This window comes from Mastigoproctus giganteus, chromosome 13 (genome assembly GCF_048544385.1).
Source record: "Mastigoproctus giganteus isolate SK-2022 chromosome 13, ASM4854438v1, whole genome shotgun sequence".
NCBI lineage: Eukaryota > Metazoa > Arthropoda > Arachnida > Uropygi > Thelyphonidae > Mastigoproctus > Mastigoproctus giganteus.
This window is the reverse complement of record NC_143587.1, coordinates 152025237-152047604: the sequence shown is the minus strand read 5'-3', so window position 1 is coordinate 152047604 and position 22368 is coordinate 152025237. Positions and strand designations below refer to the sequence as shown.

Here is a 22368-nt window from a genome sequence, read left to right as displayed (position 1 = left end):
TATATTTTTTAATGACATACAAATAAATACGGTTACTGAATACACATTCAATAAACTAGTACTATTTGAAAAATCCATTCAAATAAAACTTACAAGTTGGTTTCACTATAAAGATCTTATAACAAGTAGTGAAGGTTAAATGGCTATAATAAGTAGTAAGGTTACAGAATGCTTGGCATTTTAATTTGTTATATAATGTTTGCATTTCCTGTGACATTTTGACTTGGAGATTTGATCAGTGGCATCCTGACATTATGTAATTGAAAATGAAAAAATTATGTGTTGAAGATTTTGGTGTTTTGACCTGTTCAGCATTTCAATGAGTTTGCATTACATATAAGTCTTCACAGGTACCATAATACACAAGACAATTACAACGTAAAACTTACAACATAAAAATATATACAAGACTAAAATTGTATGTGCATGTGTTGCACGCATCTAAAATAAATAATGATAAAGTAGATTTAAGAGCAGAAATGCTGTCATATAGAATACAAACTTTAATTATTTGCATATACACTATGCTTACAAACATATATATATTTGACTTATTTGCATATAAAGGAACCACTGGGTGACAGTGATCACAATGTACTGATGTGGGATTTAGTTAAAGATGTAACTACCATCAAGAGTAAAGGGAAGGGTTTTTGCTTTTGTAAAGGTGACTACAGGGGTAGTAGTAGTGGCATGTGATGCAAGAAAGCAAGTGTATGAGCTTATGCAGCATCAGCCAAAAAAAAAAAAAAAAAATCACACCATTCCCTCCAAATGCCTGTCCAGGTTCCTCCTTAAATTTATTCAACCTAGCAACTTCCACAACAGATGGAAGTTTGTTCCAGCAATTAACCATCCGCTGACTAAAGGCAAATTTCCGCACATCTATTCTACATCTGTCCTTTCTTAATTTGAATTTATGCCCCCTTAGGTCTGTAATCTGAACAAATGGAAGGATCCCATCAGAATTCAGCGTGTCCAACCCATTCAAGGCCTTATACACTTTAATCAGATCACTGCGCAGGTGCCTAGTCTCCAGCCACTGCAATTTGCAGAATTTAAGCCTCTCTTGGTAAGAAGATCCCTTCATTCCCCTCACCAATCTTGTTGCCCTTCTCTGTACACGCTCAAGTAAATCTACATCCTTCCTAAAATGAGGCCTCCAGACCTGTACGCAGTACTCAAGGCGTGGCCTGACCATTGCCTTATACAGAGGGACAATCACCTCCTTTTCCCTGCTAGCAAAATTCCTATATATCATTGACAAAACCCCATGACCTGCCCTGGCAGCCTGTCTGCATTGCTCAGAAAACTTCATATCTGACTGCACAATTACTCCCAGGTCTTTTTCATTTTCTACCACCTTAAGTGTAGTACCACACAGTTGGTACGTATCTCTGGGGTTACTTCTACCCATATGCAGTACTTTGCATTTGTCAAGGCTAAATTTCAGTTGCCACTTCTTAGCCTATCTGCCCAAATTATCTAGATCCTGTTGCAGTAGCACACTGCCATTACTGTCATTAACAACCCTGCGAACCTTTGTATCATCTGCAAACTTCGACATTTAGCCTGATATACCTTCATCAATATCATTGATAAATATACAAAACATCAGTGGACTCAATACCAAACCCTGTGGACTCCACTAATAACATTAGTCCACGAAGAGCAGCACCCATTTATTACCACCCTCTGTCTTCTCCCACTTAACCATCCTTTTATCCATTGTAGCAACTTACCCTTAATACCATTCTGCTCCAATTTGTACAATAGTCTTCCATGTGCAACAGTGTCAAAAGCTTTCCTGAAATCCAAATATATGATATCAAATAAGTTTTTGCATCCAGTTCCTTTGTAACCACATCATAAATTCCTATCAAATTTGTCAGACAAGACTTTCCCTTAACAAACCCATGCTGTGTCTGAATTATTGCTGCAGTCTTGTCTAGATGATCCTGCAATGCATCTTTAACCAGTGCTTCCATTATTTTACCCTGAACAGAAGTTAAACTTACTGGTCTGTAATTACTCGTGTCACAATTTGATCCCCCTTTGTGAATTGGGGATACATTTGCACATCTCCCAGTCCGTGGGAAACTCCTCTGAGTCCAAGGATGCTCTCATAATTATGGCTAAGGGTTTGCTTAGTTGGTTTGCTGCCTCCTTTAATATAAATGGAAAAATCCCATCCAACCCAGGTGCTTTTCTTAGGTTTAACTTCAACAATTTCTCCTCCACTTTGCTCTCAGTTATTACAAAATCATTAAGTATCCTGCTACAATTTGATAACCTTCTTGCATTTTCAAACCTTAATAACTTCTCATGTGTGAATGTAGATGCTAAATACTCATTCAGTTTGTTTGCTATCTGAGCAGGATCATCAACAGTCGAACCATCGATGTCAAGTGGACCAATCAGATTCATCCCATTCCTTTTAGAATTTATATAAGTAAAGAAATCCTTGCTGTTTTTCTTAGCATCTTTTGCCAAGGATTTCTCGTAATCTGCCTTCGCCTACCAAACCTAATTGTGACCTGATTACACACTAGCTTATATCTGCCATAGGCTTCTGAGTCGCTTGATAATTTATATGCATCCCATGCATTTTTCTTCTTTTTACGAGTCTCATTAGTTCATTAGATAACCATTTAGGCCTAAACCCTGAACAATATTTCTTAATAGGTATGAAACGTTTAGTAGCATCCATGATTAATTCCTTGAATGCTTCCCACTTAGAATTTACTGTTGGTAACATCGCCAGTTGTTCCCACTATACAGAATTTAAAAACTTTCTGAGACCACTGTACTCACCTTTACAGAAGCAAAAACCCTTTTCTTTACCCCTGATGGTAATTAAATCTTTAAGTAAATCCCACATCAGTACACTGTGATCATTGCCACCTAGTGGTTCCTTTATCCTTTTTTTTTTTTTTTTTTTATGAGAACCCCAAACACGAGAGGTATTGGAACCTATAGTACTTAGTACCGTGCTTGGGTTGGAGGTTGAAAAGACGAAAGAAGATATTTGTTGACATTGGACTTGAACTTCTGTAGATTGTAATTTTCAGGAAATACGTATGAAGGAAGGTTGTTCCAGAAAACGGCAGTTGAATGAATAAATGAGGAAGATGAAAAGTTGGTTCTGCGGGTTTGAAGCTGGACAGTAAATGGATGTTGGCTGGTGGCGGAACGTGTTCGGACAGTTTTGAAAGAGAGAGCGGGAATCATAGAAGCCAATTCAGAAGAACAGTGCCCATGGAAGTATCTGTAGAAGAGGCATGCAGCAGAAACAGTACGTCTATGAGAAAGCGAGTGGAGAGACTCTGTTAGAGATGAATCATTAATTAACCTAACTGCCCTCTTCTGAATGGAATCAAGAAGCCTGAGAGAGGTTTTGGGGGCACCACCCCAGATGTGGGAACAATATTCCATGGCAGGGCGGATTTGCGATTTATACAGAGTGAGCAGCTGTTTGGAAGAAAAGTAACGCCGAGAGCGAAAGAGAAAACCAAGTTTTTTAGATGCAGAGGAAGCAATATTTGTAATGTGCTTGTGCCAAGAGAGAGATTAGAAGTCACGGTAATCCCCAAAAGAGATATATCATTTTGCCTAGAAATCGGAGTGTCACTAAAGATAAGCATAGGACCAGAAGAATCCTTTTTGTGAGATATAAGACAAGACTGAGTTTTAGAAAGGTTGAAATCAACTAAGTTGTCTTTGCCCCACTGGAGAATTACCTGAAGATCGGCATTTAAGGAATTGGCAGCAGATTTTCGAGACCTTGACGCTGATTGAGCAGGACAAGGTTTCTCAAAATGGAAAGTTGAATGCAATGTGCTATCATCGGCAAAACTATGGATACGATTTCCAGTCAATGGAAGAAGGTCATTGATATACAAAAGGAAAAGAGTGGGGGAAAGAACTGAACCTTGGGGGACACCGGCATTAGTGGAGAAGTTAGAAGACAGAGAGCCATCTACCATCACCCTCAGTGAGCGATCAGAGAGAAAACTGGAAAACCAATTACTAAAAACAGTTGGCAAACCATAAGATGGAAGCTTGTTTAGAAGACCTTTATGCCAAACACGATCAAAAGCCTTTGAGATGTCAAGAGCAACTACTTGTGTTTCACCGAACCTTTCCATTGAATTAGTCCATAAATGGGTAACATAAGCCAGAATATCACCAGTGGATCGACACTGACGGAATCCATACTGGCGATCGTTGATCAGACGGAAGGTTTCTAGGTAGTTTAAGAGTTGCCGGTTAATTGATTTCTCCATTACTTTAGAAAGAGTAGAAGTAATTGCAATGGGACGATAATTGGATGGGAGGGATTTGTCACTCTTTTTAGGAACTGGCTGGATATGAGCAAATTTCCAAGCAGAAGGAAAAACACCTTTGGAATAAGAAAGTGAAAAAAGGCGGCAAAGAATAGGAGTAAGTTCAGGGGCACAGGTTTTGAGAACAAGTGGAGAAATACCATCAGGACCTGGAGCTTTCTTAGCATCAAGATTCATCAAAATCCTTCTGATATCCTTTTGACGGAAGACCACAGAACGCATTGAATGGAGCGTGTTAGGAATGGTGGGAGGTGTTTTACCAAGATCATTAATACATGAGCTGGAAGAAAAATGGGATGCTAGCAGGTCAGCTTTATCCTTGGCTGAAGTGACAACAGAACCATCTGGTTTGGACAGAGGTGGGAGCAGAGATGGGCAAAAGTTGCGGCCAATAGCTTTGGCAAGAGACCAGAATGCTCGGCTACCATTAGGGCAAGAAGCAAGTTTTCTACTCTTAGCCTGTTCAAACTCTAGTTTGGGCTGATTAATAACTGGACTGATTAATCTGCAAATTCTTAATACACGAATGATCACTGCTGATAACCAGATCAAGAGTATTACTCTCTCTGGTTGCCTCTTGAACATGCTGCTTCAGAAAACAATCATCCAATAAATTCACAAAAGTCTGACTAGTGTGTGAGTGACCAACCCACAAGTTCCAGTCAATATCTGGGAAGTAAAAATCCCCCATTATAAGGCATTCTGATTTACTAGCCCACTATTTCTCTGTACAATTGTCCATTGTACTCATTCGAGTCATTAGGCCTATAACACACTCCTACTCTTATTTTTGCTTTCACAGTGCTCATGTCACACCAAACTGACTCAACAGTGCACTTCTTTTGATTTTATGTTTTTCTTAATTAACAGCATAACACATCGTCCCTTTCTATCCTTTCTGTACACATTGTACTCCCCAAATTCCAGTTCTGCATTCCTTATATCTGTGTGACACCACGTCTCTGCTATCCCAACAATATCCGCCTTTGACCAACACTTCAAATTCATCAAATTCATTTACTATAATTCTAGCATTGGTATACATGCAAGAATACATGCTCATATTCCTAGTTACCCCAATACATCCCATATACCCACCTATTTCATGATGACTGCCATTCGTCCCAGAAACCCCCAACACTCCTCGCTCCAGGTCGCTACTTATTCTAATAGAAGTTGTGCAAGAATCACCTTCACCTCTGCCAGCGGCTACTGTTAAACTATTAGTCCTTGTAGCCTCCCAAGCTAGCAGTTTTCCGACCCACCTAACACTGCCTTGATAGAATCAGCAAATATTCTTGCACCCTTTCTATTTAAGTGTATCCCATCCCTGTAGAAACAGTTGCTCCTGTTAACAAATACAGACTAGGCTGAAAAAAAATTCTATCCCTTGAGCCTTGCACAATCTTTCCAGGGCCGAATTGATCGATAAGGCTCTCATCATATACTCCCTTCTATCGTGTCTGGGCAGAATTGCACACTTTCAAATTCAACCCTAATTCACAGCTTTTTTTCAGCTACTCTGCCGGTCTCCTACTCTTAATATCATTAATGCCAACGTGTACAACTATATCACCTTTTGTGCCCTTAAAAGACGATATCTGCTCTACAATATCATCAACCTTTGCCCCTGGCAGACATACCCTGGTCCTGTTCCACCTATCCTTTTTATAAAGCATGTTCCCCATTTCCCTGACAATAGTGTCACCAACAACTACTAGTTCCTGAGGTACCAGCGCATTCTGCCTTGTGGGTTGCCGCTGTGTTGCATGATGACCAAGTGCAAGCTCTGGCGTTGATGTGGGCAGCTGAGAGCTTGATGGGCCCCTCAATTTAGATCCTTCCAGGGCATCCACCCTCTCATATAGGCCCATAACAACGCTGAGTTGTCGCCTGATTTCCTTACACTCCTTACATCGCGCACACACACAAAGACATCCCCAATGGCAATATCATGTTCCGTTCCAGAGAGTTCGGCAAACTTTCACAAGTTGCACATTTTTTTTAAGCTGTGATGAGTTGGAGAATCGACCCCCCTCAGTTCTCCCCAGAGTCACAGCACTCCTGCCACTTTGTGGCCGTTGCTTTGCTGCTCTATTTTGGGGCATGCTATTTTAAATTAATAAGATCAATAAATTAATTAAATGTCAAACCTATGCTATCTAATAGAAACAGTGAAGCGTATTGCTGTTTCTATAATTATACGTTAGAGCTACCTAGTTACCTCAATTAAAAATTTGAATTCCCTACCACTATATACAAAAACAATAACTGCAAGATTCGAACGAAATAACAGTTTTACGTATATTAAGTAGTAATCCACAAAAACTCTTTATCTAAATTAAAATAAAAATGACCAGCGTAACTATAAGACTACGTATTAAGTACAATATACAATAACAATTACGTAAATAAAAAGGCAAACACATCGCTTTTTCGGAGCCTGTAACTCACAGCTGTCATTTTTAAAGAGAGTCAGCGCCCTCGACTCTCTTTAAAACTGTCCTCGGGTCTCAGTTTTTAAATTCTATACAGTGGAATCAAATGATAATGTTACCAACGTTGCATTCTAAGTAGGAAGCCTTCAGGGACTTAAATTTGGAGGCTACTAGGCTTTTCATTCCAACTAAGAAATGCCCTTCAAGGTTTAGTGGATGTAAGATGAATTAATGAGGCTCGTGACAGAGAAGATAAATGTATGGGATGCATATAAATTATCAGGCGACACAGAAGCCTATGGCAGATATAAGCTATTATGTAATCAAGTCACAAATGATGTCAGGCAGGCAGGCGAAGGCAGATTACGAGAAATCTTTGGCTAAGGATGCAAAGAAAAACAGCAAAGACTTCTTTACTTATGTGAACTCTGGAAGGAAAGGGATGAATCAGATTGAACCACTTACCATAGATGGGTTGACTATTGATGATCATGCTCAGATAGCTGATAAACTGAATGAGTATTTTGCATCTACATTTACACATGAGGTGTTATTCAATTTAAGAAGTTTATCAAACTCTACCAGCGAGCTAAGTGAATTTGTAATGTAATAACTGAGAGCAAAGTGGAGGACAAATTGAGGAAGTTAAACTTAAAGAAGGCAACTGGGGTGGACAGGACAGGTTATATTAAAGGAGGCAGCAAAGGAAATAAGCAAACCCTTAGCTTTAATTATGACAGCTTCCTTGGACTCAGGGGAGGTTCCCTATGGAGGTGTGCAAATATATCACCAATTCACAAAGGGGGTTCAAAAGGTGAACAATTAACATACACCTGTTAGTTTAACTTGTGTTCTGGGTAAAATAATGGAGTCACTGGTTAAAGAAGCATTGCAGGATCATCTAGATAAGACTGCAGTGATACTTAAGATGCAGCATGGGTTTGTTAAGGAGAAATCTTGTCTGACAAATTTGATTGGATACTATGATGTGGTCACAAAGGAAAGCTTTTGATATTGTTGCACATGGAAGACTGCTGTACAAATTGGAGCAGTATGGCATTAAGGGTAAGTTGCTATAATGGATACAGGGATGGTTGAGTGGGGGAAGACAGAGTGGTAATCAATGGACACTGCTGTTCGTGGACGAACGTTATTAGTGGAGTTCCCCAGGGTTCGATGCTGGGTCCATTATTATTTTGTGTATTCATCAATGATATTGATGAAGGTATATCAGGCTTAATGTCCAAGTTTGCAGATGATACAAAGGTTGGCAAGGTTGTTAACGAAAGTAAAGACAGTATGCTACTCCAACTGGATTCTAGATAAGTTGGGCAAATGGGCTGAGAAGTGGCAGCTGAAGTTTAACATTGACAAATGAAAGTACTACATATGGGTAGCAATAACCCAAGAGAAACGTACCAACTATGTGTACTACACTCAGGGATGTGGATAGTGAAAAAGGCCTGGGGGGGGGGGTAATTGTGCAGTCAAATATGAAGTTTGCTGAGCAGTGCAGATGGGCTGCCAGGGCAGGTCATGGAGTCTTGTCAATGATATATAGGAATTTTGCTAGCAGAGACAAGGAAGTGATTATCCTGTTGTACAAGACAATAGTCAGGCCACACCTTGAGTACTGCGTAAAGGTCTGGAGGCCTCATTTTAGGAAGGCTATAGATTTGCTAGAATGAGTACAAAGAAGGGCAAAAAGATTTTTGAGAGGATTAAAGGGGTGCTCTTACCAAGAAAGGTTTAAGTTGTGCAAATTGCAGCGCCTGGAGTGTAGGCACCTGCGAGGTGATCTGATTGAGGCATATAAGGCCTTGAATGGGTTGAACAAGCTGAATGCTGATGGGATTCTTCCTCTTGCTCAGATTAAGAATCTGAGGGGGGGCATAGATCCAAATTCAGGAAAGACAGTTGTAGAATAGATGTGCGGAAATTTGCCTTTAACCAGCGGGTAGTTGAATTGTGGAAAAGACTTCCATCTTTTCTTGTGGACGTTGATAGCCTAAATAAATTTAAGTCTGAGCTGGGCAAGCATTTGGAATGATTGGAGGAGTGAAACGAGATGGTTTTTTTTTTTTTTTGGCTAGCAGAGACAAGGAAGTGATTATCCCGTTGTACAAGGCAATAGTCAGGCTGCATAATCTTGCATTGTATGTCTACTAATGCTGATGCACACTGAATGACCAGTTTGTTGCCGACCGTGCTAGCTTCTTTCTCAACTGTTGAGAAAGAAGGCAGAAGCCTTTGAAAGCTTCAGTTACTTTAGCGCTTTTAATCTAGTATATTTTATTGCATTTTAATTCAGTATTTTATTATCATTTTATTTGTACATTCACTGTAAACTACATTTGTTTTATTCTATCTTAATTCAGTATTTTATTATCAGTAACATTTTATTTGTATAATCACATTTAATTTTGTTTGATCTATTGTAAATTTATTGTAAATTTAAATATAAAGCTTTTTAAGATGTTGGTTTACGTTTTTACTTTAATGGTTGGTGAGAAACGCTAAAAATCATAGTTTAAACTTCAGTTGCCACTTCTCAGCCCATATACCCAACTTTTATAGATCCTGTTGCAGTAGCATACTGTCTTTACTGTTGTTGACAGCGCCTCCATAGCCAGGTGGGCAGGAGCAGCAGTGCGTAGCACATGCTTATTGATTAGACCGGGGTTCGAGCCCGTGAGCCACCAAATACGGAGGATGCGGAAAGGTCATGGAATGACCACCGCATATCCCCAGAGCAATATGGCCTTAGTTGCTAATGCTCCTAAAAACCAAATAACAACGACAACTGTCGTTAACAACCCTGCCAACCTTTGTATCATCTGCAAACTTGGACATTAATCCTGATATACCTTTATCAATATCACTGATGAATACACAAAACAACAATAGGCCCAGCACCGAACCGTGGGGAACTCCACTAATAACATTTGTCCATGAAGAGCAGTGTCCATTGCTTACCACTCTCTGTCATCTCCCACTCAACCATCCCTTATCCATTGCAGCAACTTGTCCTTAATGCCTTACCACTCCAATTTGTACAGCAATCTTCCATGTGCTTTTCCTAGAATGGGAAAAGGGAATAGTATGAACAGTATCAAAAGCTTTCCTGAAATCCAAGTATATATGGTATCAAAATTATTTTTTGTATACAGTTCCTTTGTGACCACATCGTAGTATCCAATCAGATTGGTCATATTAATGAGGATATCATCATCCAAGGGAAGCCATCAAAGCCTGCAGATGATCTGCAGGTTGGAAGGGTGAATAACAATCTGAGCCTGGCCACACTGATTCAAAAAGACTTGGGTTAGTTGCATATACCAGCCCATGTTGCTTCAAAAGACCTAGATTAGTTGAACATGTGGTCCAAAAAATGGAAACTAAATTTTAATACTTCTAAATGTAAGATTATGCCTTTGGGGTATAAAAATATTGGAATCTGTATAAGCTGCCTGGGGGATTAAATGTAATTAAAGGTGAAAAAGATGTGGATGTTGTGATTCAATATGACATGAAATTTTCCAGGCAGTATAAAAGATAGCTAGGAAGGCACAGCATCCCTTCTATGATTTATAGGACCTTTGCTATTAGTTGAACACTGGAATAAGTTTCCTCTGCTCATGGTGGAGGCAGTAAGCAGGAATAAATTCAGGGGAATTGTTTATCTTGTTAGAATGGAAAAAGGGAATAGTATGAATATTCTCTTTTATTTTATATATTTATTTTATTTTTTTGCAAATGCAGAGAAAGTCTACTTCCTTGCATCATTTGGCCTTACTAATACTAACAACAGCCCCAACTGAAGAGGCTTTATAACCTTACATTAATTTCTTCAGAAAAGTGATGGGGGTGAAACACCTGCACTACTACAGAAGATACTCAGCATAACAATGTGCACACCATTAGATTTCAAGATAAGCATCATGCAGTAATATTACTTCAGTCATACTGTCTTAACTATCTATAATTCACAGTTTGAATTTTAATATTCCAAGGATATCACAAATTTGCTCAGTATAAGTTTGGAATCTCTCTCTCCATCCTCTTCCAAACATTGTTTCTCTAATGAACGGTTTGCTTGAAAAGAATCTTAAAGGAGGGCTCTCAATTCAATTTTAGCTAAATGTCACATACAATAATGGACAAAAAATTGCAGCACAAAATAATTATTTAGAATGTTTATTAATTAACTCTACAACAGAAACAGTTATAATATGGTGCCTGAAAATATAACAATAAAACATGTTCAAAAAAATGCTCAAAAGGTATGACTTATGATGCCGTACAGTGGGAGCACCCCTAAGAGCAACAGCAAAGATGACATGTACAGATATCTTGACAGAGTAAACTGTCAGAGGTAATCATACAAAGCAAAGGATTCAAGCATGGCAGTGAATTAAGTAGAAAGTGGGATGAGCAATGTTTTCATGAAACAGTACTGGTCCTCTCATTATTCTTGCTTTGTAGGGCTAAAGGATAATGGGAGAACCAGTACGGCAACAATTTTAAATAAAGGGCAAACAGAAAGCTGAGACACATTTCTATGACAGCCTTTTCTTTGGGAATTACTGGTCCCTATCAGATAGCAGGTGATCTTTATTTCAAATTCTTTTATAAAATACTGAAAAAAGTTATTCAATGCAGGTTGTCATGCAGTAGGCAAAGTTAAAACTTTGAAATTACAAAACAGCATTTGCTACTTTGATATTGTCAATATAGGATTGTCAATACCCACTATCTTATGGGGTGGGGGGGGAAGGAAGATAAACAACAATGTTCCAAATGTTTAAAAATACTGCGATGTGCAATAAAGGCAAAATTCGTTCTGGCATGATCAAATCAAATAATTTAAATGGCGGGAGGACAAAAATGCAATCCTATTCTTCATAACAGAATCAAAGCAAAGAAGGCTTTGTGCTATCACTGCTTTTAAAGAATGGCCAACTTGAAACATATTAGAAAAAATGTTTATTATGTAATATCCTGGACTTAAAAAATAATAATAATAAAAAAAATTAGGCATTAGGTACATAATGAGTTGCTGACACTCTAGTCTGAGACTAATAGTCACTGATAATGAATATCACTGATAACTCACTATAACTTGCTGTTCATCCAATTCAGCTTTTGATTTACGTAATTTGTGACGCTCATGTGGCCATACCGTTGGCACATACTCAGTCGCTCTAGAAGACACGGATGTTGGGTATTGTAATAAATATAAAGCTGCCTCTTGTGAACTCATCTCCACAGAATTCAATACATCTACACTTAATTCTTATGTTAGATCAGTTATATCCATATCAGGATATTCTTCTTGTAGCTCTAATTTTCCTTTGCAGGTTGCTTATTCCTCTGTTAGTTTTATTCACAAATTCAACTACATATGAATTAGACTTAAGCACTCCTAAAATACAAGGATTGTAATTATTCACAAATTTCTCTTCTATCTTGCATTTAAGAAATACACATGGTCGTTTGATACCAGCCCTCAAAATATTTAGATATTCTTCTTCTGATTGGCATTGATCTGATTTAAGGAATTCTTCGAAATTAACATGATTATCCAATTCTAACGAGTTGTGCATTTTGTGATAAGCTAATCTTCGACTGTCATCTGTGGCCATCGGTATCAATATACAAGTTTACGACATTGGCCAAAAAGGTGCTTCGTATCGACATTCACATCGGTTTGCATTATTATTTTTATCAGGCAAAAGTATGTTTATGTTGCTGTAAATTTGAATAATCTGAAGTTTTCTCTATAGAACATAATGCATCTATCATTTGGATTGCTTCTTCCATCCCACCTTCTTTTTCTTATACTGGTGCAAAGGGTACATTGTTCATCCATAATAATATATATGCATGTGGACTTCCTCGATGTTGAAATTCAATGCGTTTAAAGAAATTCACAAGATATTTCCCAAAAGAACTATAGGTTTTCGATTTTAAAATTTTGAGTATAATCTCAACAATTTTATTAAAGTATATGGCACACACTGCGGGGTCTTCATTTATTAATGTAGCTCTTTCCATGTAAGGTAGATCCATAACTTCATTAGTTGTAATTTCTCGTTTATATCTGAATTTGTGAAACATATATAGTAATACAGGCCATGTTGGTTCACAAGCACTTAACATCAAGAACATTGTAGGTTTTCCTAATTGACGAATCATGGCAAACACATCTCGTTTATGTTGACTCTAATAATATGCTGAATTGGGAATTGTTTTAGAAATGCCAAGTTAGACTAACGACTTGTTTATAAATCTTTCGATTTCAATATAGAACGGAGTAATGTTAGCTGTTATTCTTACTGATTTAAATGCAATTTGCAAATGTTGGGGAGTTACTCCACAACGATAAGATCTACGAATTTCACTCGATGCCATCATAAAGGGAGTAATTTTCAATCCATTTTTAAATTTTCGTGCATGTCCCAAATATATAGCTGGAAAAGATAGTTCTTCTGTATGTACATTAAATATGAAATTTGTTGGAGATGATTTCTGACCCAGTGCTATACATAAATATTTATCTTCAGACCATAATAACATTTGTTGTTGAATTAACAATAGTTCATCATCATTATTGACAGGTTCCACAATTTCATCTGAATGTTACTGTTCACTATCATCATTTGTCCCCAAGAAATCACTCACTTTGGTGCCGTAGAATTTATACAAAGGTGAATTTATCGAATACCGTAATATTTTTACTATTTTCTTCTGCGCACATCCTTGTAGATGTGATTTATGTGTGAGTCTTCATTTTATATGTACAGTAATGGCATAATCGTCATCTAATTCTCTAGGTAATTGATGAACCATTGTATTTACGTTAACTGGTACATTTATTACATTTAGTACAATGATCCCATATTGTCCATGATGCAAACGAATTCGCATAAAACGTAATCGTGGTGATATCAAATGCTCAGTTACAACATCCAGTGGCGGCAAATGAGTAGGATAGGTTGGATATATAAATCCATTTGACGTGGCTATAGTTGGTATCCATCCCTCTTTTAATGAAGTATGACATGTATTACACATCATGAAAGTACTCACTTCTTGTAAATTACATTCATTTTGAAGTAATTCATATGAAGTTGTTGGAAATGGTTTCAAATCTAATTGAAACCATAAACGATCACAAATATTACAACTAAATCCAAATGGGTTTTTGTACACTAGTTTTTCAAACTCACTGTCAGCTCGTGTAGACACTATAGGGATGTAATCAACAATCTCATTATTAGCCATTTTTAAATTCGCTTTTTTTCGTACACGATATTCCTTCATTTGTTGCGCTGGAGTTTTAGATTCCTGGTAAGTATCAGGCATAGTAGAACTCTGTGTTTGAATTTCATTATGATTCAGAATAGTTTGAATTTCTAATTTCCTTTTCATCCGTTCACAATATTCCTTCATTATTTCAGCTAGAGGTTTTTTGGGTGCAGTTTGACAACTCCTAGGCATAATGAAACACTCTTGTTGAATTATCTGGATTCACATTTCTGTCCAACTTCCCTTTCTTTCTTTCACGATATTCCTTTGAACACTGGGCTGTAGATTTTGGCACAATCACTTGACTATTAGTCCTTATGCTGATATAATGGTATAACATAGCGCATTATTGCTCAATTTACTTGTGTCACTTGTACATTTCTTACCTCGCTGCATGTTGCGTACAATTGAGTTTTCTCAGGGGCATGTGTTGTACTTGTTGCGTGCAGTGACATAACAAGTACAACACATGCGGGTTTCGTGACGATTTCTAGGTAACGTAACGCTTTTTTCCAAATAACGCTGGTAAAAAAGTTTTAACATCAATAGTAAAAAAAAGTAACAATTAATTTTAAAATTGAGCAAGAGTTTTGCAAGGTACAAATAAAATTTTACTATTCTATTTCATCATAAAAAATAATTGTGTTTTATGTGACCACAACTACAAAGTGCACTGAAATCTTAAATTTTTATGCAAAATCATCTTGTCAAGAGATACTGCAGTATGTGAAAAAGGCAAATTTTGTTCTGTCATGAACAGATAGTTTAAATGATGGGAAGACAAGAAATTACTCCTACTTTTCATAACGGAATCAATGCAAAGAAAGTCTAGTGCTGTCACTATGTTTAAAGAATGGCCACTGGGATGCTTTTATGTAACTATGTTCCGCAGGGTTGGGATCAGGTCTGTTAACAATTATCTAAATATAGTATCATGCTATTGTTTAGTTGCAAAAACTTGACTTAGAATAAATCACATTTAAGTGATTTATTCTAAGTCAAGAATTATCATCCTGCTAAAAAATTTCAGAATGCTGATTTAATACAAAAAAAAAATAAATAAATAAATGGAGGATACAGTGCAAAGGTATCTTGAAAAATGAAGTTATCCAACTTCATCCAAGCAACTCCTTATAACAGAAAACAAAGCCCCAAAACAAATACAGTAAAATTTCAACCAGCTGGCATCTGATGTTCCACAAAATACAAATACCTAAACAGTCTGCTGTCCACCAATGTTGCTTTCATATGTTGGTTTACAATTACAGGAAGCCAAATGGATTGTTTTCCAAAAAGTTTGTAAGTTTCAGAAAGCATTTCCTCAAAAAACCAATTTAACAATTGTTGAACATTACCAATACTGTCCATGTGGGTAGACTTCCATACAGAGTTACAGGCGTTCATTCTCATATAAGACAGTAGGGTGAGTGCAGATGTATATCAATACTGTTTAGTTCTCATCTGGAGAGGAGAATTTATTGGGAGATAAGGGGATGCTGTAATAGAAATTCACAATGGCTATTCTCATTTCTATTACCTCTAAGTTGTTTGTAACACTATTTGCTTTGCTGGTATCTTTGTATTCACAAATCTAGGCTGTTCTGAGGAATAAAGGGGAGGAGGCTACCTGCTGTTAAGGATAGGTGTACCTAATAAAGTAGCCAACGAACTGTACAGAATCAACTAAGCAAATTTTTTGAAATCAAAGATTTCAGAGCTTCTTTGAGATCCCTTTTCAAGATTATAGAAATAAAAGAAAAGGAAAGAATTGTTTAATTCTATGATTATACCCTAAGAATGACATTCATAATTAAATTCCATTACACTAAATTAAATGAAATTAAATTAAATAATTATGTCTGAAGGCAGGGTACCTTTACAAAAGACTAGAATCACATTTCTTACCTGAAATGCTATACTACTTTGATGTTGTTACTGTTGAGATCTGCCCTTGTACTTTTATGCTGTTTAGAATAAGGACAAACAAAATGAGCCCAGAGGATTTGGTGGTTCAAAATACTCGGGAATACTATTTATTGTGTAAATGGTTGCTTTTTAAGTGCATCAGCAGCTTAAATGATGCAATGATGATGCAATATGCCATATTGCATCATTATGTATTATGTCTTTGTAGGTGTGTTTGTGGACCAATTTTCATGCTGTGCAAGCTGAAGAACCTGAAATAACTGTCTGAGGTTCGGCTGTACTCTTCAACCTCTTGGAAGGACTGTGATTATTATTCTTCAAAGAGGTCTTTGAAGTACTCAAATGGACTGTGGTCAAAGAGGCCTTTAGAAATTCCTCCAGTCTCTGACAGGGCTGAACCCAGACTTGATTAAACAAGTGACAAAATCATACTGTTACAGAGGATGGAAAGGGTTACATTATTAAAGAAACTCTACAGTGCGACTCTGATGAAGAAATGTAAAACTTTTGGTACTGTTTTATGAATTTGAAATAACTGTTAATGTAAGTATATCTGCATTCATTATTTCTAAAAAATGTAGTTATCCTTCACCACTAGCTAAAAAAAAAAAAAGACAACTGAAGTTATTTTTAGCAAAAACAACCATAATAAAACTGCTTCAGCTTTTCATTTCCTATGAAATTAAGCTTTTGATTATCTGTGAAAATAATTGTACCTCCACTTCAATCACATTTTACATGACATTTTTATTAGAAAACCTTGAAATGAATTTCCTCTTATGTTAATATAAATAAATTTTAATATAACTGACATTTCGATGCTAACTATGAATTATATCATTAGGAGAAAAAAAAATTACAGAAAATACTTACCCTTTCAAAATAGAAGAGATACTTTTTTAGTGCTTCTCTGGCTTGAGCATGAGCTGATTCATTGGCAATATTAGGATTTTCTTTATACCTACTACATTCATAATATTCGCTACCATGTGTTTTCCAGTCTAAAAATTAAAAAAGCTCCATTTTATTATATTAACGATAAAAAGGTAGGTATGCACAAATACATTCACTCATCATGAAACACACACACAACTCATCAGATGGTATGCACAATGATAACAAAAGCAGTAGTGTGCTATTGCAATATTTAATGCAATTATTTAAGTTTTTTTGAGAAAAAATTCAAAAATTGAAATTTTTTCAGACAAAAAAAAAATTCTACTAAAGAATTAGTCACATCCATTTTCTAGTTTAAAAAATTCAGCACTATGCATATAAATATTTCTGTTTTTGTGCGTGTACACACACACACGACAAAACATTATGACCACCTACCTCATATGATGCTGGTCCTCCCCGTGCAGCCAAAACAGCTCGTACCCAGCAAGGCATGGATGCTACATGATTTCTAAATGTGTCTTGTGATATCTGGTACTAACACGGTAACCAGCAGATCCTTTAACTCCTGTAAGGTCTGTGGTTGAGACACCACAGATTGGAGTTGCTGTTCCAACACAAACCACAGAGGCTTGATGGGATTGATGTCTGGGGAATTTGGAGGCCAGGGCCTCCAAATTCTTCCTCATGTTCTGCGAACCAGTCTCGAACAGTCTGGGCGGTGTGGCATGGCACATTATCCTGCTGAAAGGAGGCACCGCCAGAGGGGATCCCCAGGTAAATGACACATGTACCCGGCCTTCTTCCAATCACTTAAGGTCCAGTTTCGATGCTCGCGTGCCCATTGTAGGCACTGTCGCCGATGAACCGTGGTTACATGGGCACTCAGAGTGGCCTGCAGCTACGCAGTTCCATTTTCAGCAGGGTTTGATGTACCGAGTGTTGTGACACATTACTCCTGTCACCAGCATTCCAATTACCGGTGAGTTGTGCCACAGTCACCCTTCTGTTGCCACGTACCATCTGGGAGAGCCTTTGCTCACCTCGAGCATCGATGAGCCGTGGTCATCCAACACCTCGCCAGTGGTTTGTGGGTTTCCCCCTCCTTGGACCACTTTCGATAGGTACTAACCATGGTTGACCGTGCGCATCCCACCAGCCGTGCCATTTCGGATATGCTCTGACCCAGTCGTCTGGCCATTACAATTTGGCCTTTGTCAAACTTGCTTAATTCCGTTGCCTTTCCCATCTGAAGAACAAGAGTAACACGGATCAACGGAGCTCAGTATCAGGTGTTTTTTATACCGTGTCCTGACCTGTGCACGCACTGTAGTTCACCTGCAGTTGCTTCGATTTGCATAACGACTCTCTGGTCATAATGTTTTGGCTTATTGGTGCTCGTTTGTTTGTTATTAGGAGCATTAGCAACTAAGGCCATATTGCTCTGGGATATGCGGTGGTCATTCCCTGACCTTTCCGCATCCTCCGTATTTGGTGGTCACAGGCTTGAACCCCGGTCTAATCAAGAAGTGTGCTACGCACTGCTGCTCCTGCCCACCTGGCTATGGAGGCACCGGCTCATTGGTGTATATTGGTGTATTCATAATGTGCATTCTCACTACTTGCAGTCTATTGTTTTTTTTTTTTGTTAGGTTATATATACAGACACTTCCCAGCTTACGCAATACTTGACTTACGGAAATTTGACTTTACATAAGTTTTTTTCCGGCCGGTGCAAACTTAAAAAAAAAAAAATTGCGGAAACGTATTTTGCATCCTGTAGGAATAAATCGAGGTATCGTGAAAACATTGTAATGCGAACCCAATAACACTGTTTTTTGTTGTAATTCGTTCCAAGACCTCGGAAGTTGAAATTTTCGCTATGTAACTAAGCTATTTATCTCTCTAAAAGGTCATTTTTATAACAGAAATTCCATTGCAATACACTTTCATCATTATCATATGTTCCGTTATAACAATCAATTTTGAACGCCTTTGTGATATTTTCTAAAACACATTTCTGGAGGTCACGACCAAAAAACAAAAACAATTTGCACTTTCCGGTTTATTGGGCTTTTCTGTTAGCACAATCTATTATAAACAAGTAGTAAACTATCTTATTGCATTTGCAATAATACCGATAAGTGGAATTCTGTGGATTTTACGTTACGGTATTATGGTGAAATCTGATATCTTCAATCATATTAAAAACAAATTTTCAGAATCTTCTCTTCATTCCTATTTACTTATTACAATGGTGAAGGGAAAGGGAACAACTGAAAGTGCAAGTGCTGGCAGTGCTAGGAAATGAAACAAAATAGATTTAGAAATAAAGATGATTAATTAAGAAGTATGAAGCAGGACAAAGCTTTTCATCTATTACACTGGAATTAGGTCTTGCTGCTTCAACAGTTAATACTATTTTAAGGAACAATGCAAGTATAATAGAACATGTTAAAGGATCAATGCATTTAAGATCAACAGTGATCACAAAACAGTGTTCAGGTGCTACATCGAAGATGGAAAAGCTATTAATAATATGGATGGAAAATCAGATTCAGAAGCGAGTGCCCCTGAGTCCAACAGCCATTCAAGCAAAAGCAAGGAGTCTTTATGAAGATATTAAGGATAAATACAGCGAACCCCAAGCCAAGTTTGTGGCAAGCAACAGGTGGTTTAATAAGTTCAAGCATCGCGTTGGTTTCCAAAACATTAAAGTATGCGGTGAAGTCGCCAGTGCTAATACTGCAACTGCAGAGAAATTGTGTTTTGTTGGTAAAAACCCCTTCTAAATCTCCACAGCTCTCAACTTCCGCAACAGTGTGTGTATCAACTGAAGAGTTATTCTGGCAACAAGGGTCGAAGGTAAAACTTGCTGATGTTATGCCTGTCTCCTCACTCTTTTTGTAATTTTATAATTTTTCCTGCACAGGAGATAAAAAAATTCAATAAATAATTCTAATTACACGTTCATCGAACATTTCTTTTTTGCTTCAATCAAATTCAGCGTGCATAGTTGCGAGTGCTGCATAAGCATTTAGGGAAATTCCGACTTACGTTGAGTTCCTCGGAACGTAACCCTTACGTAAGTCGGGGAGTGGCTGTACACTATACGTATATTTCCCCCCCCTCACTCATTCATCTTTTTTCTCACAGATGGGGAGGATACAATGGTGTGTAATGTAAATTTAAATACTAATGCATAATAATTAAGCTAAATAAGTAAGAATATAAAAGATTTAAACTAGGATTAGTGTGTGCTTAACTGAAACATTTATGGTTTGTATTCTTTTTCTCACACACTTTCTCTTTCATTCTTCTGGCTTTCACATTTCATTTGTTTGACTCTTTACTTTCTACACTACACTCTCTGGGCACCTCAACTTATTGTTATTCTTCAGTTGTAGTGCAGGCCTACCTGCAAGTTTTTGCAGGTCAGGGGGGGAGAATGCAGTGATTGTTTGTTTTGTTAGTAAATGTTTGTTAGTATATATATATCTATTCTTTTCCTTTCTATTATATAAGCTGGTTAAGCTTGCATTATGTCAGTGGTGTGGCTCTGATCAAGAGTGCTGTCTGTTCTATAAATTATTTCTCGCTGCATAAGGACCACCGCCATGCAAATCTTCTGCATTGGTTGATCTATCGGAGAATGGAAGGGTGGTTTGGTTCTTCGATATTTCCGCCTTTTCGATGATTTGTATGACAATTGAAATGCAGCGATTCCATGACCATTATTGGCCTCGTGGTTCTCTGTCGATATGGGGCATAATGGTCAGTCTATCATTTTGATATTTTAGTTTTTGTAGTTTCTTTAACCCCTTTTTGGTGATATTTCACGTCTTTTGGAACTGGTACCTTCGAGGGGGGTACCGCTAAATCATATATAATTGGCATTATTTTAAATTTACATCGTTTTTATTAATTGGGTTTAATGACTAAATTATACAGGGGATTATCGACTACCTTTTTGTCTTATTATCTACTTTCCCTTCCCTGTTCGTTTATTTTATATTATTTTACGTTTCGTTTCGCTCTGCATTTTTGCCGTACTACTGGCTGATGTTTTTTATTTTAAATATCATATTTATTTTAATTATCAGATATATATATATATATATATAAAGTTATTATTAGCTTTCTGTATTTTTTCAGCCAATTACATTTGCTCTTCCACTCATTCCCATTCAGCATAACACTCATTCACTCTCTCTTTTCCTCATGCTGGGTCACTCTTTCTTTCACCAAAATGGACATTTATTCCCTTTTACCATAATTCCTAATTCTCTCTTTCACTCAGTGCCCAGCCTATTCATTCTGTCTTTCATTGCATTCCCTTGCTACTAGCTTACCAATATTTTTCAGCTAATCTGCTTCCCTGGCTGCCTGCACACCTCCCTCCCCTATATGGTTCCTTATTTGGTGAGGGATCTCAGGTTCCTACACATGGCAGGGTAGTCCTGGTGGTTACCCAGGTCAATCTGGTTTTGTCATGGGTTGCACATGCCAAATTCTGATGGGATTCTTCCGCTTGCTCAGATTACAACCTGAGGGGCCATAAATTCAAATCGAGGAAAGACAGTTACAGAATAGATGTGCAGAAATTTGCTTTTAGTCAGCGGGTGATTAATTGCTGGAACAGGACAAACATTTAGAGGGAATGGATGTGTGAAATTGGTTTTTTTTGGGCTGATGCTACATAAGCTCATACACTTGCTTTTTTTCATCACATGCCTCCATTATTATTACTACTACTACATTCCGTATAAACATATTAGTGTTTGAATATCATCCCTTCCTCTTGGCTCTCTGATAGTCTTTTCTGGCTTTCATCATTGTTTTCTTCAAAGTGGCACATTACTAGTCACATGTGGTTTCTATTTCTTTTCTTTTTTTGGAATAGCAGTGTTGCATGCGTTGATGATTAAGGATTAAATTTCATCTGCTTGTTGTTATGTGTTAAGTTCATGCAGTCTTTCGGTAACATGTGGAGACTGAAGAGAACCAGACAATCATCAAATATTGGCCACTTAGTCTCGTACTTTGTAAAATCTGAAATATTTCTTTCCTGGAATGTAGAAGGGGTAATTAAAAAAGACATGGAGTTATGGTCACTGTTTGACCAACAGATGTGAACCTGCCGATTTGAGATTCTATTTTGCGTATTTGTGTTTGAAAGGGCTACATAAACGTACATGGGTATTACATAAGTGGATGTTGTATTGCCAGTTCTTCAAACAATTGCCTCTTGTTGTTTGTTTGGGGTCCTGTTGTATTCCATTATTATTAAGTCATTTTCTATAATGAGTTCTTCACACAACTCTCCCTTGTTGTTTGTTTGGGGCTGTTCTACAGAGTAGAGGAGGCATTTGCATCTGTAGCAATTAAGATGCTTTTACCTACAAGTTTATGTAATGTTTCATCCAAGTGCAGCAGGAAAGGTTCAATTT

General features: G+C 37.4%; 1 protein-coding gene across 1 annotated transcript in view; it reads right to left on the bottom strand.

The window, feature by feature from the left end:
- The window catches only part of ari-2 (E3 ubiquitin-protein ligase ari-2), a 301405-nt gene that overhangs the window by 54375 nt on the left and 224662 nt on the right, over positions 1-22368 (bottom strand). The window contains exon 10 of the mRNA XM_090388043.1: positions 16895-17022. Within this exon, the coding sequence (XP_090244169.1) occupies positions 16895-17022 (128 nt within the window). The remainder of the gene's footprint in view (positions 1-16894; positions 17023-22368) is intronic.